Source organism: Diabrotica virgifera, chromosome 7 (genome assembly GCF_917563875.1).
Source record: "Diabrotica virgifera virgifera chromosome 7, PGI_DIABVI_V3a".
Lineage (NCBI taxonomy): Eukaryota > Metazoa > Arthropoda > Insecta > Coleoptera > Chrysomelidae > Diabrotica > Diabrotica virgifera.
In genome coordinates this window covers 186,570,655-186,589,166 of record NC_065449.1, presented here as the reverse complement: position 1 = coordinate 186,589,166, position 18,512 = coordinate 186,570,655, and the positions used below count along the sequence as shown (strand labels likewise).

Sequence of the window (18,512 nt, the reverse complement as noted above, 5' to 3'; positions counted from 1 at the left end):
TGGTATACAATTAAAATTATCCATTCGAAGTCTATAAAATATAATAGCGTTGACCTTTAAATTATGAAATTATCCTCGTATGCTGTCGGTTTCAATGTATACAAATAATTATACGCCTACTCATAAATACAATGTAAAGAATTACAGGGATTTTACGTATGGTTGATAATGACATCACAAAATTGAGGCCAGGTGTGGTGAATGCACATGTTTTAGATTATTTCGACTTAAAAATTTTAAATTTAAGATACTCTTGAATGTTATATATTTTTTGGTAGTGGTGAGTTTATACAGTGGCCATTCCTAAAGTTAATACTCTAAAACCGCATTTACACTCAGTCTTGTTGGACAGGGAATTGGGCAGGGAAGTGGGCAGCGTAAATGTGTAAATAGCTCACTCGCGCTGCTGCTGCTCATGCTACTGCCATTGCACGGCGCTCCCTCAAAAGTCGGTTTTCGAGCACGGCAGGGCGAGCGCGATTAAGTATTCATATTCAACTACCCTCTCTCTCTCACTTGCCGCCGGCAATAGCGGCAAGTGAGTAAGGGAGCAAGACGATGCTGTCATCACATTCCATTTTTGAGAGTCGTTCGGTAATGAGTTGTGAGGACATTGGCGAGGAACTGATGTGAACACCTCACTCGCGTCGATATCGTATTTCAGGCAATATTTCCAATATTTCCGACAGCGGCAGCAGCAGTGGCAATGGCTGAGTATAAATCCGGCATAATAAGATCTTATAATAGCACAACTGACAATCCAAAACAGCCATATATGAAAATCGTAAAAAATGATAAAAATAGCGGAACGTTTGTTTATTAAACAGCTTTATAGAAACTGACTAGATTGGCGGCAAAATACACAGATTGAATACGAAAAAACACATTTCAATCTTTGTTGATACCTAGCACACTCTGATCAAAAGATGTCGAATTTTTATCGTCAAGTTGATTTTATTTACAATATACAAATTAAAAAGTACAAATTTGATTTAAAAAATTTATTTTGCGCGCGGAACTGACATTCAAAATCGCCGGTCGCTTCAAGCGGTGTTTCTGACAGAAGGATTCATTCTACGCAAAAAGTGCTAATAAACATTTTTGTTAAAAATCAGATCAACCACATTTCTTGTTTGATATATTTTTTCTGCGGCGCAAAGATTCTTGATAAATCGATGTTTTCCGATTTAGGGGTAAGTACGGGGACAGGAGTGGCAAAATTGACAACTTAAAAAGGGTAGGTGTTACGGAAAAAAAATTTACTCTTAAGGAATAAGAAGACTTACTACTCAAAACTGAAAAATTTAAAAGCTCCGGCTATAAAACTGAAAGTTTTCTGAGTACTCTTGCATCTCCAAGGGTAGTATACTCTTAGCGAAATTGCTTCTTCCTCAAGAGGTTCAAAAGAATCCATTCACCAATCAATATTCTTCAAGGGCGCCAGGTATTCAATTATTAAAAATATTGTACCCCGAGAATACCATCAAGGTACTTAAAATTGACTAAATCTCTACTCTAACCCAAAACTCAAAAAGAATATTTATGGTTCCTGGATCCCTATTGAACAAATACGTCCAGGGCTAGAAAAAAAAAATAAAACAAATACCTTCATCGACAACGAACAATATTTATTTAAAAATAAAAATATCCTCTTAATGATAAGTATAACTTCCTGAATAAAAAATCTAAAGTTACACAATCATATCCAACTATTTAATTAAAAATTTACAAATATTTTATATTATATTAAAAAAGTTAATTATAAGGTTGAGGGCCGGTTGTTCGAACGCTAATCAACAATGATCACTATCAATATTTAATTACTGTCACAACTGTCAATGTCAACTTTGGTTGGGTTGCTGAAAACATAATTGATTCTAATTATGAGATTAGTTAATCAATTAACATAACAATTATTAACATAATTGATTAACTAATTTCATAACTGTAATCAATAATTATGTTTTCAGCAACCCAATCAAAGTTGACATTGACAGTTGTGACAGTAATTAAATATTTGATAATGATCATTTTTGATAAGCGTTCGAACAACCGGCCCTAAGTGTTTCAGATATAGATTGAACCTTTGAATTGATTGTTAATGACCAGACAAAAAAAAATTATCAGATAATTTCTTGCCTGGTCACCCGATCAAAATTAACTTAATTACCCAAAAACAATAATCGATTACGTCAACATGCCCAGATGGATGACGTCACTAGTACGATATATATGTCAAAAAATCATAATTAAAAAATATAATAACTTCTGTATTTTACATTTTTTTCTAATTCTGTAAATCAAGCAGTTTACAAGGGGGTCAAAATATAGTGAATAACCCTGTACATTCACTGGGGCCGACCGAACGGCTCTGTCCCGTCATACAGCTGACCGACTATAATAACTTTTATTTATATTTAATTTAGAATGTGTGTACTGATTTTCAGCCTTAGCAAATGGATTTAATTACCTTTTTAGGAAAGCAACTTTGATACCCTCTCAGTTACATCCTGTTCTACGTTTCGACCGCAGTATGTTTCTCTACACAATCACAGTAATTAACTGTGAAAAATTTAGCTTTAGTAAATTCAAAGAAATTTTTCAGCGCTGCCTCTTGGACTATAAGTAGGTGAAACATATCAACTGAAATTTACGATACAGAAAGTCAAAACTAAAACCATAATAGTAAAAATGAAATAGAAAGTTGAAATAACAAGAAAATAAAATAGAGGAAAATAATTTTACAGTAAGTGGGTAACTAAATTTCAATATGTTGGAAGTAGATAAGAGATAAGGACAGCTGATGGCAAAAGAAACAGACAGTGATATAAGTAGCACAGAAAAAAGTAAGAAGATTACTTTAAAAAATATATTTTTTTTATGTTAAGGACAATAACGTTATTAACCGGTCAATATCCACAATGGCTTGTTGAATTAGTCATTGTCGACAATGGCTGGATATTAGCGTTATTGTCCACAGAAACTGGACATTGATGATAATTTTAAATTCTTGAGACATTTCTATTATTGTCCGGCCAATATCAACAATGCCCGTTGTTAACCGGTCATTGTTGAAATTTTGGCTAAAAGCTAGGTTATGTTTATTGTTTGCTTCATTCTCGAGTTCTCGTGCTGGAATTACTAGTAGAAAATTTATGTAAAAAGTGTTACTTACAAAATGTCATGGTTCAATATACATATTGTCAAAATAAAAATGATTAGCCTTCAAAAGTTATTTTAAATAAAAAAATAATAAGTGCATAATTTTATTTATTTATCAACATTGGCCATTTGCTTCTGGCCACTGTCGTTATTAGCCGGTTATTGATGAAAACTCGAATTTAAATTTATTTTTTTACAACATTGGCCAATAGCTAATGATATTGTCGTTAAAGGCAGGACATTGTCGATTGTCGCTACTAACCAGGGAAAATGGAGATTCACGACAATGCCCGGTCTTTAACGTCAATGTCCAATTTACATCATTGTCGGTAAAATATACAAAATTAGGACATAAAACATAAATTAATGAAGATGAAATGAAAATGAGATAAAATAAAAACAGAAAGTTCAAACTATTACGCCACAATAACAGAATTAAACTAGAAATAACAAAACATGTAAGTAACGGCTTCCAGAAAAAAAAAACAAGAAACACGCTAATAAGCAAGAAATGAACAGATCAAATAAACGCTGTAGGAAATGGAGTAAAATCATTAATGAAACGAAATTAATAAATTAACAATCATAGGCTATTAGAAACAATTGAATTATTCTGCACATTATAATCAGTAGGTACTTACATAGTTGTTATGGAGATTGTATTTCATCCTATCCAAGTAACTTCAGTGCATAAAAATAAAAGGAAACCTTCACACAACACTAGGTAGGAACTGTCAACAAATCATCAGCTCAAACGAACACGTTTTGTCACAAAAAAGCAACACAACACGCAAGAACGGAATAATAACACACGGAGGATCCAACTCCAACAGTCGACTAAAGACGCACCTTTCAAAAAAATGAATATTTTACCGGGTCTCAGGTTACATAACCTTGAAAAGGCCAGTGTCAGTGTAGTTTACAGTGTGAACGGCGAACAGGTGCTATTTTCTATTGTGACACAGACAGCTATAGGAAATGATAAGGTTGGCGAATTCAACCAGTGTTTGTTTGCTGGCTTTTTTACTGTCCGGCTTTTGTTGGTATTGCCACACTTGTTGGATAGAATGATGTTTAATTTAATTAGAAGAGGTGGGAGACATTTGCATAGAGGGGGGTCAACGGCCTATTATGTGCTGGTAGAAGGCTCGGATGGGCGATTGTGTAGCTGCAGAATGTGAAAAATATAGTTCCTATAGGAGGTAAAAAAAGGTATATCACCTATCTACCTATTGTTAGCGGGGTTACTGAATGAAAGGATACATTTCGATAATAAAAATTAGATGTTCCATAATTTTGAGCATATTTACGAGGGTAGTTTGAAAAGTTAACTTAATGTGTAGAAAGCCAAATGGAATGTTACTACTTACTCATTTTACTCATTTTTCCGTGGCCTTACATAGCTATTCTGTTTGCCTTTTATCAAATTCCAATCGCCATTTCGTCTTGTCGTATGTATATCTGTACCGTGGAGGTAAACAGTCGTAACTCCACTTTTTGCCGAAATGGAGTTAATACCACGCTCTTGTCAGATTTTCATAGCATAGTGTGGCAAAAAATCGTACATCCAGCGTTATTAGTTGCCTAGATAAGGCGTTTAGAAACAATAGCAACTCCATTAGTCAGTTGAGGTAAACAGTAGTATATCCATAGCAACTCCATAAATATGTGCGTATATAGATAGTATACTTTCGTATCCGGTAGTGGTAAACAATCGTAGCTCCATGTTTATATTAAATGGTATTTTGAGGGTGTTAAAACGGGATAATGAAAAACAAGAGTTCTTTTTTGTTCCAAACATTGTGATTTGGTTTTTACATTTTTAAATATAGAATATACTATTTTTGTAATCAATAACGATTTTTATTTTGCATATTACCTGTTTAAAGACATAGAGGTAAAAAGTCGTAACTGCCATTATTATACATCAGGTAAATAATTTCTTAACAATACTAATACCCAGTAATAGATTTGCATTTACATATTATAATATATTCATACCAATAATGCTGAATTCGACGTAATGGAAATAACATTTTTTTTATAGTTTATTGACTAGTCTGTATGTTTTGCGCTTTCTTGCAAATATATACATTGTGGATATACGACTGTTTACCTCCACGGTACAGATATATTCTTCAGTGAGGTCTGTTTCCATTTCCAAGATCTTAGCGGTATTCTTGTTTTGTCCATTCTTTGCATATGTCCACACCAGAATAATGTTCGTTCTTCTATTTCCTCATTTAGTATCTCCTTCACATTCAGTAGTTCTCTCATTCGTTAATTATCACTTTGCCCATTACTGTTAATCTGCAGCTTCTTCTCCAAAATATCAGTTACATTGAATTTCTTCTGTTTTCCATTATTTTATTTGTTATCCACTATTTGTCACATATTTCCGCTATTGTCCTAAAGATTTGTTGTTTAGTTTTGTTTATAATATTGTCGCTCCATATAATCGAGTCTTTCCTGATCCTGTATTTGTTAAAGTTTCCCCCAGGTATTTATATTCATTGGCTTGTTTTCTGTAGCTGTTATTTATCTCCAGGTTTTCTGCTATGTTTCCAATGACCATGTCATTGTATTCCGTTTTATCACAACTAATTTCCAAACCCCAGTTCCAAAATTCTTCTTCTAGCTGTTCCATCCTGTGGACGATGTCCTCTTTGTCTTCTACTTATTATTTGTTCATCAATAAATCAAAGGATATTGATATAGTTCGTAACGGTTACGGAAACCATGTGGTAGCCATTGTAATCACATTAGACCAAGACGGATCTGTAAAAATATTAGTACATTTGGACGTTGAGAGGTGACTCAAATTTTTTTGCAGAAATGGCTTGAAAATAACTCAAATAATAATATTTGCGTTATCCTCCCTCTCAAGAAGGTCCGGAACATTGTTTAAATAATCAAAATGTCAAAAAATGAAGGAAAAATTCGATTTTTCTCTTCGTTTTTTGATTATAACTTTAAAATTATTTATTTCCGAGAAAAGTTGTACTGACATAAAAGTTGCTTAATAAATAAAATGAATTTTTTTGCGAAAGCTGGATTTTGCAAAATCTATAAAACCGATCTTAATGAAATTTACAGTGTTGTTTTACTATATCATAAAGTTTCTTTGGGTGAAATATGAAGGTCCTAAGTGTAGCATAAATGGTTGAAAAACGTAAAATGCGAATACTTGTTTTTGTATGTTTTTTTTTTTCGCAATTATTGCTATTTTGCAACAAGGGTGACTATTTTTTAAATTTTTAACCAATTCTATATTGTAGAAAATTTAATTACGCAACTTTTATGTCAGTACAACTTTTCTCGAAAATGAATACTTTTAAAGTTATAATCAAAAAACGAAGAAAAATATCGAATTTTTCCTTAATTTTTTGACATTTTGATTATTTAAACAATGTTCCGGACCTTTTTGAGAGGGAGGATAACTCAAATATTATTATGTAAGCTATTTTCAAGCAATTTCTGCAAAAAAATTTGAGTCACCTCTCAACGTCCAAATGTACTAATATTTTTACAGATGCGCCCTGGTTTAGTAACGAACTAGGATAGAAAAGCAATTGACAAGAGGGAGTGGAAAAGAATAATACAACAAGCCATGGGCCTACTAGGCTCGTATTGCTTACATATTATTATTATTGTTATGTTAAACTTTGTAAAATAAAATGTAAAATAAACGTTATTGACTATGATCCAATACGGTCCTAGGACCTAGTAAAAACTGTAGTAAGCTACACTTCTTTTAGTACTATTCCATCAGATCGTGTGTATATCAATCTTTATATTTTTATCGCTTTGAATGACTTATAATCAAAGAACGTTTAAAATTATGTGGCAAGCCAATAGCAAAAAAAGAACTTTATAAAAGTTTCTAGTGAATATTTCATTATAACTCGTACGCTAAACAAAGGAGCTGTTACGGTAATGTCAGCTTGTTTTATAGATAATAACCTGATGTCCTCAACACTTTTTCCTAGTTTAATCTGTTTAGGTAGGATATAATTTGATTAAAAGTATTGTTTCTGGTCGATCGAATTGTACGAGGAAATGTAATGTTGTTTCGGTCATCGACCGTTGCAGTGTTGTTGTCGATGCAATGTGGGTATATGACTGACTACATTAGATCATAAAAATGGTAATGCTAATGAAACGCCCGATATAATTAAAATAAAAGAAAATAAAACAAGGAATGGCACTTACACATACTATATTTGATGATATATATCTCTGAGCACAGTGGACCTATTTTAGCGCGAACGGTCTCACTTTTCTTGCTATGATTCAACTTTTTGATGAAAAAAATTTAAATATCGCATAAGATACGTTTTATTTTATAGGTTAAGAAGAACGAAAAGAAAACTTACCAAATTTTATCATTTTCAACTATATAATTGTCAAAATTTAACTAAAGAGAAAAATGTGTCGAAACCGGCAAAATCAAAGGATTTTGGAAATACTTTTCAAACGAAAGTTTGTTAATAACTGTATGTTCGAAGATACAGCTGTTTAAAACTAGTCAGTTCTTCGAAAATCGCATTTTTTGCCATTAATTTGTAAACTGATAGTATGTATACCTGACAGTCTCAAATTGCCTAAAAATTTATATAAGGATAGTTAGTTCTATATGTATATAATGTAGAAACTCTGGAAACTCGGGACATAGACTAAACACCGTTTTTTCTCCTTAAAGAACAAAATTTATTAATTTTGAATACAATCATGACAAAATATTTACATACCTTAAAGAAAATCGGTTTTATAAGTCTTTAACATTCTAATCTTTAAATTAACAATAACAAATAATACATTAACAAGTTTAAACGAAAAAAATTAACAAATATGTAAGAAAATATTAAATTAGATTTTAAAATTGACGGAACAAGATTTATGTCAATTTTGTGTCAGAATATTTATTATTGTTCCACCGTTGCTAAAGTCTACCCGTTATTAGCCGGCCGGAGAAGTTCGGAAGAAATAATACGATATTTCCTTCACCTGAGCTTTATTTTAAGAACTTTACTTTACTTATACAAAAAATACAACAACTGAAAACGTGAACAACAAACATTTCTGTCTTGAAAAAAGAGATTGACTTTTTGAGGTTATGATAGTCTTCTTCTTTTTTACATAATGCTTCACAGGTGATCCGCGGCGCGAAATCAATCCGAATTTGATTTTCTAACATTCTCCCACCTGAGAAACGGATCAACCATGAAACATTTCTCATTAAAACTAGAAAATAAATTTACAAATTACAAGTAACGAGCTGGCTTCTTAGTAACACGTCCACTACGCGTAATTTTCGCATCGGGTACTCTGCTTTTAGATATCACTCCCGAACGCGTTTCATCTTGATGAACTTCAAATTGCTGAGACTGGTTGTCATCTAAGTTCTCAACATCAGGAAAATCTATGGAATCACCCTCACGTTCCAAGAGAAACAGTCGCTGCACTGGTCGTAGAAGTTCACCTCGCGACGTTTGACTCTTACTAAACGTGTACTTCCATCTTTACCGGGTAAAAGTTCCATGACCCTTCCAATAGGCCACTCAATACGCTTAGCATTGTCGTTTTCTACTAAAACAATATCTCCCATCTTTACGCTCAAATTTATTCCTTTGTGATACCTAAGTTTTAGTTGACCAAGATATTCTAGTCTAAACCTTGCACGTAATTGTTCGCGTAGACGTTGTGTGTTTCGAGCACTACGCGAGAGTGAAGTATTGTCTATCAAATCACAGTCTGGCATTTCACATCCCGCTAAGTCACGCAGAAACATGGCCGGAGACATAGCTATCAAATCGTTCGGGTCATTAGAAATGTAAGTTATTGGTCGAGAATTCACCACTGCCTCACAATCGCAAATTAATGTTAAAAGTTCTTCATAGTGAAGACTTGAGTGTCCCAATACTCGACGTAATAAGTTCTTTACTATACCAATAAGTCTTTCAAAAAAACCGCCCCACCACGACGCACTAGGGGGATTAAACTTCCATTTTATACGTTGCGCTGATGAATCCCGCGCGATTAAGTCCCAGTCTATATTAGCGAATGCATTTTCCGCACCGCGGAAATTCGTACCATTATCACTATAAAGTATTTTAGGCCGGCCCCGTCTAGCAACGAACCGACGTAGAACTTGCAAAAAGGCCATTGTAGAGAGCGACAAAGTAAGCTCCATATGCACCGCTCGATAAACTGCACATGTGAACAAGCATATCCACGCTTTTTCACCACTTTTGAGGTATAGTGGACCGGCAAAGTCAACACCTGTGATTTCGAAGGGGACAGCATCTCTTACTCTATCCTCTGGCAACGGAGGTGTTTGTACAACGTAGGGCTTAGAATCAAACCTTTTACAAATTGAACATTTTTTAATAACAGACTTAACAGTGCGTCGGCCACCTAGCAACCAATAATTTTCACGCAGCTGGGCTAATAAACTTTGGGTTCCTATATGACATAAACTTCTATGCTTATCCATAATGAGAGCATGAACAGCGCTATGCTTGGCAGGTAAGACAACTGGAAATCTATAATCTAAGGTATCTTCTCTATTGGCTATTCTTGATTTCAGACGTATTACCCCCCTTTTGTCATAAAATGGATGAAGACATTTTATCTTCTCATCGTTCAATCCTTTAAAACTTTCTTGTTGAATTATCTTGAAAATAAACTCTTCGCCTTTGCTCAATTCTTCTACAGTTAATTCACCATTCATTTTTTGATCTGAATGCTTTAAATTGTAAGCTAGTCTGAAAATATATGCTATCATACGAATAGTTTTGGTAAATTTACTAAAGTAAGATAAGTGCCAAAAATCAACGGGATTTTCATTAACAAGGGTTGTTACCACTTTCTTCTTATATTCTTTAGCAATTTCTTCTTCATTTACCTCCAAAACTTGAGTCGGCCAATTTTCTTTGGGTTGGTATAACCATCTAGGTCCCTCCCACCATTTTGACTCAAAAAGTGTTTTAGGATCACAACCACGAGATGGTAGATCTGCCGGATTCAGCACACCTGGAAGATGGTGCCACTGATCTGTAGAACTTAATTCTCTTATTTCACGAACCCTATTCCAAACAAATGGACCCCACTCATCTTGCCTTTGAATCCAGGAAATGACAGTTGAAGAATCACTCCAAAAATATTTCTCATAACAATCTCCACTGAAGTTTTCTTCTACCTGACTATAAAGCCTAGCTGCAATAGTTGCACCCATTAACTCTAGACGTGGAATGGTTAGCTTTCTTAACGGCGCAACTCTGGACTTCGCAGCTAGCAGGTGTACTGAAACCTTGTCGCCTCTTTTAATTCTACAAAAAACCACAGCTCCATATGCAAGCTGACTAGCATCACAAAAGGTATGAATGCTAGTTTCTTCTGAAGCAGTTCCAAATGATATCCAACGAGGAATCTCAATGTTAAAGAGGTATGGTAACTCAGCAACCCAATGTTTAAACCTATCCGAGACTTCATCACTAACAGGATCATCCCAGGGTGTTTGTTTCTCCCATAACTGCTGTAACAACAATTTAGGTATCAAAGTGGTTGGAGCAGTAAAACCTATGAGATCAAATATTTTTTGGGCCATAGAAAGAAGTTTTCTTTTTGTCACAATGGAAAGATCTGGTTCCAAAGAATCGCTGTTAATTTTCAAAACGTCTCCTTTGGTGAACCACTTAAGACCCAGAACCATTACATAAAAATTATCACTGTCGGAGTTTCCAGAAAACTCCCACCCTCGTAAATCAAACTGCGCATCAGACATTGCAGAAACCGCTTCCCTAATAAAAGTGTTTAAACTCTCTCGGTTGGTCATGCTACAAATGCAATTATCTACGTAGAAGCTTTTGGGTAAACGCTCAATGGTTTCCTGTGAATATTTAGCATTAGGTAAAGAACAATTTTCGAGGCATTTCGACAGGTGGTAATCAATGGTAGCCCCAAGTAAGAACGGACTACAATTCACACCAAAGACTACTCTTTTGTGTCTTAATACAATTTCTTCACCGTTATCATTGAGCCATAAAAACTTTAAAAATTCGCTATCATTTTTATTGACACTTATTTGCAAAAAAGCCTTCTTAATATCAGAGACAACTCCAATTTCAAATTTACGAAATTTAAGAAGCAAAAGTGGAATACTTTCAATCAGATTTGGTCCCTTTTCAAGGCACTGATTAAGTGAAGGTTTATTTTTCTCTCTAGCTGAGGCGTCAAACACTGGCCTCACAGCGGTCGTAGATCCCTCCTTTAACACAGGTCGATGGGGTAAAAAATGTCCAGTGGTGGAGTCACTATTTGTTTTTTCTATTATTTTCAAATTTTCCCATTCCTGAAATACTTCATTATAACGAGAAAAGAGATTATCTCTTTTGAGCTTGGACACGACCGAATGTAAACGACGTTTTGCCACATTAAAATTAGCTGGTAATGACGGATGCCCTTCCAGCCAAGGAAGTCCAACCTCGTATCTGCCTTCTTGGTTTATGATTACAGTTTGTAAAAATAACTCCTTCGCTGCCAATGCCAATTGCTCCTTGGACTTCTTCTCACTAGGCTCCTGAATCCCCAAAACATCCAACTCCCACAGTTCAGTAATGGATGGATTAACAAATAAACTTAAACAAGTCATATTAGCTTGTGACACTGGGCTTGTATTTGCAGATTTCCCCATTATTGTCCATCCAAAGTATGTTTCAACAGCTACAAGTCCACTAGGTAATATATGACGCCTCCCTGTATAAAAAATATCAGCAACATTTAACCCCAATAAAAGTTCAATCGGACCACTACCTTCCGTATCAGATAATTCAATATTTAAAGACTTTAATTCCTGAGTCCATGGACCATAAATAGCTGAAGGTATTTCGTTGCAAATATACGACTGATCTAAAACTTCCATATTATAAGTGTAGTCTCCATGACTTGCTAAAACATCATAACAAAAGTGTGTACTATTTGATTCAGTACCTCCAAAAAGACAATAAACGATTTTTTCCCTTCGTTTGGCTTCCAAACCCAAAGCTGAAGCTACAGACTTCAAAAGATACGACCTCTGTGAACCACTGTCAATTAAGGCTCTCACAACACAAGTACCATTAGGACCCTTTAGATTAACTCGAACAGTTTGCATAAAAACATGAGTGTGATTAAAATTACTTAAAGTTTGGTCCTTTGGAGTATTATCAACATTTTGTTTATCTGTCAGATCAGGAAATTTTCTGGTAGAAAGGTTAGGACACATAAGTGGAACATGGGATTTGCTGCATAAAATACATCTTAAACGTGTGCGACATTTCCTCGCCTGATGACCCCCCTTCAAACAAAAGAAACATGCCTTATGTTTAGACAAACAATTTTTCTTTTCTTCTAGATTCATTTTCTGTGCCTTAAAACAAGAAGTGCTCTCATGTGCTCCATCACAAAACAAACATTTGACAACATCTGTACTATTTAACAAACCAGCAGCAGTGTAAAATAAAGGTTCCCTCTTGACATTGCGTTTACGAACATGTTCGCTATCAGATTTCAAATTTAAGTTACTAAAATTCTGTGCTAAACCAAAACCATCGCTAGCTAAAGATATTTTTTGTTCATTTTCTACCTCAGATCTCAAAAAACTCATAAGGTTGACTAGTTTCAATTCCAAAGTTGTGTCTTTATTCATATTAGAATTCAAAGAAAGATTTGATCCTAAATTACGATCAGCCGAGCTTGCTGTATTGCAAAAACTAGATCTCTGCCAAATTCTCAAAATATCCTGTGGCAAACAGGATTCAATCAATGGATACAATATTGCGGCATATTTATCCGAGGTTATCCCTAAAGTATCTAAAGCTCTCAACTGTGTTTCAATGCTGTCATATAACAGAGATAATTCTAACTTTTGAGTAGCCATAGAGTTTTCTAAAACTAACTTAAGTAACTCTCTAACATAAATTTCTATCTGAAGATCCTCCCTGCCAAACCTAGCCTGCATGCACTCTATAATCTTTTGATAATTATCAGCTACCATAGGAAAACTTGTAACAAGTTGTCGAGCCCTACTGCCTTCAACAGTTGCTTGTATCAAATATTCTATTTTATCACATTTATCTATGAATGAATCATCATGAATCTTTTTGAACTGTGACCAAAAAGGTAGCCATCCCTTTATATTTCCATCATAACGCTTAAACTGAATAGAGGGCAACTTAAATCTACGCTTACCTTTTAATTCTTCTTCTGAACTTACTGAGTTACCAGAGTTATCAACCACTTTCACTTCATTACGAGCATTTACCAGCCTTTTAAATAACATGTGTAACTCTGTAAACCTCATTTTGTATCCATCGCAGTCTTCCATCTCAGCGAGAAGGTTCTCTTCAGTGGCTTCAACCAGCATTTCACTATAAATCTCATTGTCTGCTACCTGTAGTTCAGTATACTTCAATTCAAAACACGTCCAATCTGTTTCAATTGCATCAAAATCGGGCAAACTTCTTTTAAACAAAGAGTACAAACGATTGCCTGCCTTTGTAAAACTTGTTCTCAGCACTTTTCTATGCTTCTTTTTTGCTTCAATCTCAGCCATTTTAAATCTTTAATTTGTTGCCCCTTGGCTGACTGTATTTCTCTCGACTTCACTAAATTGTTTTTTTTCTCGTAAATCAATAATTATGTACGTAAAATACCAACAAAAGTTTCAACAAACTCACGTGTCCTGTCACGGTCGCCAAAAATGTTCCACCGTTGCTAAAGTCTACCCGTTATTAGCCGGCCGGAGAAGTTCGGAAGAAATAATACGATATTTCCTTCACCTGAGCTTTATTTTAAGAACTTTACTTTACTTATACAAAAAATACAACAACTGAAAACGTGAACAACAAACATTTCTGTCTTGAAAAAAGAGATTGACTTTTTGAGGTTATGATAGTCTTCTTCTTTTTTACATAATGCTTCACAGGTGATCCGCGGCGCGAAATCAATCCGAATTTGATTTTCTAACAATTATTCTTCTATTTTTTTATAAATAGCCTTTTAGACTTTTACATACCAGGTTTTCATTATTACATCTCCCCCCCTTGAAAAGGCAAGAGCTTACTGCTATGGACAAAATTTTTCTGATTCCGACGATAGCCTCCATTTATTTCATAAATTGATGACGAAAACCTGTTTAAAATTTTGAATGGCCCCTTTCTTATCGGATCAAGTTTGTTTCTGTTAAGACGGTTACCCATTTCGACATAGACTAAGTCTCCGACTTTAAATTCATAGTCTTGCTTCTTCTGGTCAACTCTAATTTTATTGTTATTGTGAGCTCTTTGTGAATTTTGGAATGCCAGAGTTCTGTTCTGAGCCAAATCTTGGGGCTGATTAAGATCTAAGGGCAAAATTGAAGATTGTTCACCCGTGAGTAAATAAAGTGGAGAGAATTTTGTTACGCTGTGTGTTGTCCGGTTGTATTCTTCTGTACATTCAATTGCGATATTGGACCATGGATGTCGTGGTTTCTCGTTAACCTTGCAGCGGATACGATTTACCAGTGTTTGGTTGAGACGCTCATTTAATCCGTTTGAAAAAGGACAGTCAACAGCCGTAAAAATTAAAGTTATGCCACAGTTTCGTATGAAGGATTTGAACTCATTTGAATTAATCGCTGCATAACGATCAGCCAGGAGAACTTTCACCTTATTCTTCTCAAAAATAGGACGTAAGAACCTGATTAGATCCTTAGCTTGTTGGCCTTTAGAAGGGAATGTATAAGCAAACCTACTAAAATGATCTACCAGAAGATGAAGATAACGTTTAGGTGAATGGTTGCCTGCAAACCCACCAATAGTGTCAAGTGACATGATTTCATATGGTTCCTTGGCTGGCCCTAACTGTGATAAACGACCAATGTCTCGGCTTCTTCTTGACTTGTTTTTCTTGCAAATATCACATTGGATACAAAATTCTGCTATAACTGCATCCATATGTTTAAAATAATAAAAAGGTCGTATCTTTGCTATCATATGACCAGTTCCAATGTGGCCATAGTGAGAATGAATTTTTTTTACCAACTGTAAACCGAAGTTCTTAGATATAAAGATGCGTTCTTTGTTTCTTAGTTTTTTATAAAGAAGTTCGCCTTTTTTAACTATACGTTTGTCTAAAGAGAGCTCAGTGCTATTATTTTGTTGATCTTCTTTTAGGTCTTCGATGGTTATCAAATTAACCACTTGTAGTATATCATCAGTATTCTCAAATGATTCCAAAACAGGGTTTCTCGAAAGAGCATCTGCTTCTTGGTTCGTTTTGCCTGGAGAATATATAATGGTAAAATCATATTGAGACATATAGTACACTAGGTCTCCAAGTTCTTCATCAGTTCGTGTTTTTATTTTAAGATTTTCTAATGGTTTATGATCTGTGATTACCTGAAACTTAAGCCCTATTAACCAATGCTGCCAATAACGTAGCGCTTCTCTTATTGCGAGACACTCCAAATAGACCGCTTTTTTCTTTGTTTGTGATGGCGTGAATTTCTTTGAAAAATATGCTACTGGGTGCAACTCACCATTGTCTTGTAACTGTTTCAAAACTGCCCCAACTCCTAAAGCACTAGCATCTGTAAATAAAAAAGTTCTTTTCTCTGGGTCAAAAATTGACAAGATGGGACTCTGGCAGAGATATTCTTTGATTCGAATAAATGTTGCCTCGCATTCATCTGTCCATTTAAACTCTGTTTTATTACGTAGAAGATTATGGATGGGCTCAAGAAACCTAGTATGATCTGGAATGTATTTATGGTAAAAATTTATTTTTCCTAGGAACTGACGAATATTTTTCTTATTTTGAGGTCTGGGAAAGTGCTTAATAGATTTTAAGTTATCATTATGTGGTCTAACAGAATTGTAAGAGAGAACATGGCCTAAATACTTCACAGAAAATTGAGCAAATTTACATTTTGATAGTTTCAGCAGGAACCCTTCTTGTCTAAGTGCATGAAGTAATTGTTCTATGTGATGTATGTGTTCTTCGAAATCAGAAGAAAAGATTAGAATATCATCAATATAATTTATGCAAAAGCCCTGAAGTCCGTTACGTCGAATAGTAGTGGCTAGTATTCGTTGAAAAATCGCTGGAGATATTTTTAAACCAAAAGGTAATTTCTTCCATTGATAATGACCGGACTGTGTAACAAATGCCGTCTTATAACGATCTTTTTGCCTTACTGGTATTGTCCAAAATGCTGAATTAATATCCAAAACTGTATACCATTTACAGTTTCGAGCCTTTACTATAATGTCTTCGATTCGTGGGAATGGTTGTGATTCGGGTACCAAAATTTTATTCAGTTCACGAAAATCAACACAGAGTCTCGATCGTCTTCCTTCATCTTTCTTATATGCCAAGGTCACTGGTGCAGCAAAAGGAGATTCAGATTCCTCTATCAATCCTGCTTCAAGTAACTTGGTTATCTGACTTTCAATTTCACGTTCATCAGGAATGGAACATCTATAAGGTTTCTTTGAAATATATTTATTTTCTAAGAGTTTAATGTGAGCTTCCTGATTTTTTACTTCTCCTACATCGTACTTGTGTTTTGCAAATATTGATAAGTTTTCATCCAAAATTTTAGAAATTTGTTTTATTTTAATGTTGTCTAGATGTTTTACTTTATCTAAATAATCATAGGAGTTTTCTTCGAAATGTCTTACCTGAACTTTATTGTTATCTAAAGTCTCGGTTGTACTATTATGACTATATCTTAAATTTTCCTCTAATATCTTAATATCTTCTATCTTATTTTCATCCACTCTTTGGAGAATATTCAAATTTTCATCTTGCAGCAAACGAAACTGTTTAATGGCATCTAATCCTAGCAATACGTCATAAGAAAAATTATCATTTTTAATCACAAAAGCATCTATTTCTTGTTCTATTTTATGGATTTTCATAGGTAACTTTATTTTATTATAACTTTTTTCCACACCACTAATTGTTCTAAATGTCTGTTCATTTTCCAACATATTATGTTTAACATCTTCAATAATCTTTGAATTTATCAGTGTTATATTAGCCACTGTCATAAACTCCAGTAACTTTATTATTGTTTATTGTAACAGTTAATTTAATTAGTGGTGTATAATCTAGTTTTTTTGTTGTTCTTCCTCTTGAGCATTAACAGCAACTTCACCCACATCCGCTAGATTTACCCTTCTCGCCTCAGCGCTACGGGTTTTGTATCTGCAAATTTCAACTGGATGAAAACGTCCTGGGTACCCACGAGCCTCGCAGTTACTGCATGGTCGTTTTTCTATCGATTTTTGATTTCTACTTTCATTCAAACGAATATCAGTCTCATTAGTAACACTTAAAAATCTTCCTTGTCTTTTTTTGAATCTAGGAAATATTGATGTGTATCTACGTAGCTGATTCATAAGCTGTTCAGTAGTATTAATGGTCTCTTTGTCCAAGCGATCTTGAATGTCCAATGGCAAACCCACCACAATGTGATTTATGCGCGATTGATCTGACATAGATGGCTCAGTCTCTAACAACATCCTTTCTTTTTTTAGCGCATAGTCTAGAAAAGAACCGTTTATATACTTATAAGTATATGCTAGATATACTGTTCGCCAACTTTTATCGCCGTAAGTTTCTAAAAAAGAATTTTGCCATTCCAACAATGCTCCATGCATTGTTAATTTACATAAAGTTGAGCTATACCATTCTATAGCATTATGTTCCAGAAATAGACGTAATATTTGTATTTTAGCTTCATCTATTACTATTTCATGTCTTTCGCACTCATTTTCAAAATTACTCATCCACTGTCTAGCATTTTCTTTGCCTTGAAATTTATTTAAAACAAACTGACTTTGAATTTGGGAGATATCCAGCCCCCTGTTTACTTTTGTCTCGAGTTTATTACTTAATTTATCAATTAAATCTACTTTAGTTTTATCTGTTGCTTCTAATGAAACCAGAGTATTTATCAGCGTGCTATTCTCTACTAATTCCTCTAAATAACAATTTTTAAAAACAAAATTACAATCTTCATCTAAATACAAAGTAACAATCTCAGGATTTAATGTAATCGTGATGTTCCTACTTTTATCAAATTTTATCATATTTTTTACTGACCTACTTTTGTCAAAGCTTTACTTGCCATTTTGACAGTACTACTTGTGTCAAATAAATCTTTATGATGTTTTAAATTTTGTAAATTTGTTGGAAAGAAATAAGTGATATCATCTGATAATAATCTAATTGTTGTTAATTTAACTACCTCTAAGCTATTTTCTTCACCAAGTTCCGGTTTTATAAGTCTTTAACATTCTAATCTTTAAATTAACAAT

General features: G+C 34.2%; 1 protein-coding gene across 1 annotated transcript in view; it reads right to left on the bottom strand.

Moving 5' to 3' along the window:
• Positions 1-17,108, bottom strand: part of LOC126888687 (uncharacterized) — a 72,577-nt gene extending 55,469 nt beyond the window's left edge. The window contains exons 1-2 of the mRNA XM_050657053.1: positions 16,869-17,108; positions 10,796-13,594 (exon numbers count right to left, since the gene is read on the bottom strand). Coding sequence (XP_050513010.1) covers positions 10,796-13,594; positions 16,869-17,108 — 3,039 coding nt within the window. The remainder of the gene's footprint in view (positions 1-10,795; positions 13,595-16,868) is intronic.
• Between the last annotated feature and the right edge of the window lie 1,404 nt (positions 17,109-18,512).